Source organism: Alexandromys fortis, unplaced genomic scaffold (genome assembly GCF_014885135.2).
Source record: "Alexandromys fortis isolate MF-2015 unplaced genomic scaffold, M_Fortis_MF-2015_v1.1 scaffold_162, whole genome shotgun sequence".
Classification (NCBI taxonomy): domain Eukaryota; kingdom Metazoa; phylum Chordata; class Mammalia; order Rodentia; family Cricetidae; genus Alexandromys; species Alexandromys fortis.
Window position 1 is genome coordinate 84097 of NW_026068033.1, and position 4038 is coordinate 88134.

At 38.7% G+C, this 4038-nt stretch overlaps 1 protein-coding gene across 1 annotated transcript; it reads right to left on the minus strand.

Moving 5' to 3' along the window:
* Positions 1–2679: 2679 nt before the first annotated feature.
* On the minus strand, positions 2680–2943 carry Krtap7-1 (keratin associated protein 7-1). The gene has a single exon (XM_050164746.1). The coding sequence runs from the start codon at positions 2941–2943 to the stop codon at positions 2680–2682; it is 264 nt and encodes an 87-aa protein (XP_050020703.1).
* Positions 2944–4038: the final 1095 nt, after the last annotated feature.

A 4038-nucleotide genomic window follows, 5' to 3' on the forward strand; every position in this document is an offset into this window, starting at 1 on the left:
CAAATTTTATAATATAATATCAAGTAATAAATGTAATAAGACTTAAAATTATTAATTCTAAATGGAAAAATAGCTTTATGGTAGAGAAACTTGAAGAAAACCTATCAATATATATGAACTGATATCAGCTGAAACTGCATGAGCCAACACAACACAATACAGCTCTGGTGAGAAGCAGAGAATGATACAGCTTCATTTTTATGGTGATTCTGCCAGATGCACCATATGAATAAATAGGAAGGAAAGTCAAGAACATTCAACAAAAAATTTGGTTCATAGTCTTCAAATCAGTTGATGCCAAGAAACACAAAGGCCAAAAACTAGTCTGGATTGAAGAACACTAAAGAGATATATATTATACAGGGTGGGGCCTTAGGGGAAAGGGAGCTACCAGAGAGAGTGTCAGACAACTGACTACATTCAGAACAGCAAGTGTGCACTGAAGGTTGGAGGGAAAGCAATTGGCTTTTCCAAAGGACTTGCCTTAATAGAAATTATGTAGAGTAATTGATTTTTTTTAAAGAAAATTATTACTGCCACTTATATATTAAATAGTAGGTTTAACACCCTTCTGATGCCTTTCATATACTGAATAGCGAACATCTGAAAGGAAGGACTGTGTTTTATCTGTGTCCCTCGATCTTAGGCTAGTACTCAGCGCTGTCATGGCATGGTGAGTGTCTGCCAAAGCTTCCAAGTCAGACTCTACTGCTTGAACATTTGCATAGTCTCAAAATGCTAAACACAGTGAAAAAAGCCAATACTTCTTAAAGCATGCATATATGAAATAAAGTATATGTATATTCATAATCAGAGGTGAAGAACTTGAAGAAAATAAAACCCATCTATTGAAAAATGAAAAATATACTACATGATTTTAGCAGTTGGCATAGCTTTATTGATAACAACTTAGGGATCCCTAAATACAGAGTTTCTTAGCTCAATCCATTTCATTGTAATTCACCCACCAGTCTTTGGTATTCAGGCCTCACAAAGCAAAGATTATAGATACTAGGAAAATAATGAAGCCAAACTGAATTAATTGAGTAATTAAAGAAACATTTTGTTTTTACTCTTTTAGTATACAACATTTTTTCTATACTCCTAATGAACATAGAGAAATAACAACTATAGTGTATTTGGATTAAGTCTGAGACATTTCCATCTCTCTTCCACATTGATTGTTACTAGTTCTTTGAATGTTTCATGCAGTGTGTTTAACCATATTCATCCCTCCCCAGCCCCCATCTCCACTTGCCTTTTTTTTCCCACCCAACTTTTTCTCCTTTTTTTTTGTTTTTGTTTTTGTTTTGTTTTGAATCATTCAAGGCCAGTTAGAGATTCCCAAATATTCTTAGATGGGTTATCTTCCTCTGATGTGTGGTCAACTGATCAGGACGACACTTTTAAACTTAGCTCCTCTCCCAGAAGGTAACAATTGTCGCTATCCTTACAGCTTTGATAGGATTCTATCTCCAACTCCCATGTACATTCTGAGATTTCCTCTGGCTTGGGCTTGAGCAGACATTTTGCATGTTACAACCACTGTTAGTTCATGCTTGCAGCTAGCTGTCCTACTGTGTCTGGATGACACCATTCTTTTAAGTCATCACCTGCTTCTGGCTCTTGCACTCACTCTGTCCCCTCTTCCACAGTAGTCCCTGAGCCTTGGTAAGATGATACTCAGTGTATATGTTGCATTTAGTATAAGCAATCTGTGGTCTTTTATTCTCTGTACCTTGCCAGTTTTAAGTCTTTGTATTAATCACCATCTACTGCAAGTAGAAGCTTCCCTAATGGGTGTTGAGAGATGCATTGATCTGTGGGTATAGCAATATCATTAGTATTCAGTTTAATACTAAATCCATTTAGCAAAATAATAGTAGGTTCTCCCCCCCCCCAAGATTTTGGATCAATAATAGTGCCAGGTATGAGTTTCACCTTGTGGGATGGAGCTCCCATCCAATCAGAAAGCAGCTCTTATTGGAGGCCAGTGAGGACCTATAGACCCGCAAACACCACAGGCTGTTGCCATTGCTTCTGGTTACCTTCCATCACTTGACCCTAACACTAATGACACCGTTCACTTGTGTCACTGAACATGGGGAAATCAATCTGGGACTAACATGGAAGCTTCACCACTACTGGTTAGGTTTCATAGTCCTGGAAGGTACTATGCACTCGACAGGGGGAGAAAGGCGATCATCGATCAGAACCACCCATAAGCTTTTGTTAAAATAAGCCACTAGAGGTTGAAAATGTTGAAGAACCCAAGAACTAACAAAACACAGTAAAATAAAAGACCAGAACAAAAGTGTGCATGCTGAAGGAAACAGATTTATTGGGAGATTAACAGTAAGACCCTGTCCAAACACTCCAATTAAATACGTGTATGTTGATGCAGTTTAATATATGAGCAGAACAACCCAGGAGGTAAGCTACCTCCTGCGCTGCTAGATTTCAGTCTCTTGTAAAAAGCTGTGTCTTGCTGTCCTTAGCTGTAGATGAGGTTCAGGATGGCATTGGCATCCTGTTCAGCAGCACCGAAGGGCAATACCACTGTACGTTGTCTGGATCTTCCAATTACATGGGAGGCTGGATGACAGACATTGCTTTTCGGGTTGTTCCTTGAGAAGATAACTGGTTGAGGGTCCTGTAGTCATCAGAGCCATTGATCCATCAATAGGTGCTGTAGCCGAAGCCAGAGCCAGAGCCCCATGGCCTGTAGAAGCTGCTGCCATAGCAACAGCCTGGATTTTGGTAGTTACTAACACCACCATAGCAGAAGTTGCGGGAGCTATAGATGGTTCCACAGCCATGGTTCAAGGGAGAACCCAGAGGCACAACACAGTTCAGGGGAGTGGCTCTGTAGGTCCCATGGAAGTTGGTTCCATAGCAAGGATACCCTGGGAAGTAGCTTCCACAGCAGAAATAGCGAGTCATGGTGGCAGATGTGGAGAGAGAGTTGGATAGACTGTGAAGAACAAGTTACCCAAGTGTGAATGAAGCATCTCTCTCACACGCGACTTTTTATACCCTGAGTTCGTGAACATGACACGTCAGTCACTGCACTCCTTCCCACAAATTTGCATAAATAAACCTATTATTTTTCTAATAAAATGTACATAAAGAAACCCACAGACTCTTTAGCCACATTTTTGTTGGCTTTTCTGTTTACAAAGGAATGTGTGCTATCTTCAAAGCCTTGACACATCACTGAATTCTTTTCATCAGTGTCCCAGTTTAACTACTATCCTGATGGCATCATCTGAGGCTCTAAATCTTCTGTTTATAAACTCCTCCCAGTTGGCATAACTCAGCTAAAAGAGCTTTTGGCAAGAATGTAAACACTCAAACAAAGACATAACCATCATCTGAGATCATTGACTCTTGAGTAAAATCATTCTAAAACAGTAGTTAGAAATACTATAAACCCCATGAAATTCACTTCCTGTATCATTCCAAAACATTGGTACTTGAAAAAGGAGGGTTTTTGTATTGTTTTGTTTTGCTTTGGTGGGGGAGAACATCATTTAGAATCAGGTAAAAGTTGTGGCTGAAGCGCGCTGTGAATATATTAGATACTGCTGGCTTTAAAATAACTTGTTTTATTTTATGTAAATTCATCTCAATACTGTTTTTAATTTTCAAGAGCATTACTATAAAAATCATTTGAACAATTTTTTTAAAGACACAAATTTAGGGGAAGAGATGGGAAATACATTGGTGGGAGAGCTAAAGAGCTGGAGGGAGACACACATTGTATGCATGTATGAATTTTTAATTAAAAATGAACAGATCTTTTCATAAAAGCTGTATGGGCACCACATAAGAAGATGGTTCAGGAAAAATCTACCAGTAATTTTCATCTGTTTCTTTTATGAGCATCTTCCTTGTTAACATATATTTTATTTTTTATAGAGAACATACAATATTTGTAAAACATCTTAAACATTGTCAAACTGTCTTGTTGTGGTGTTGTTGTGCCGTCCCTGAGTGGAACGATGCCCATTTCAAAGCCCTGTTGTACCACATCTG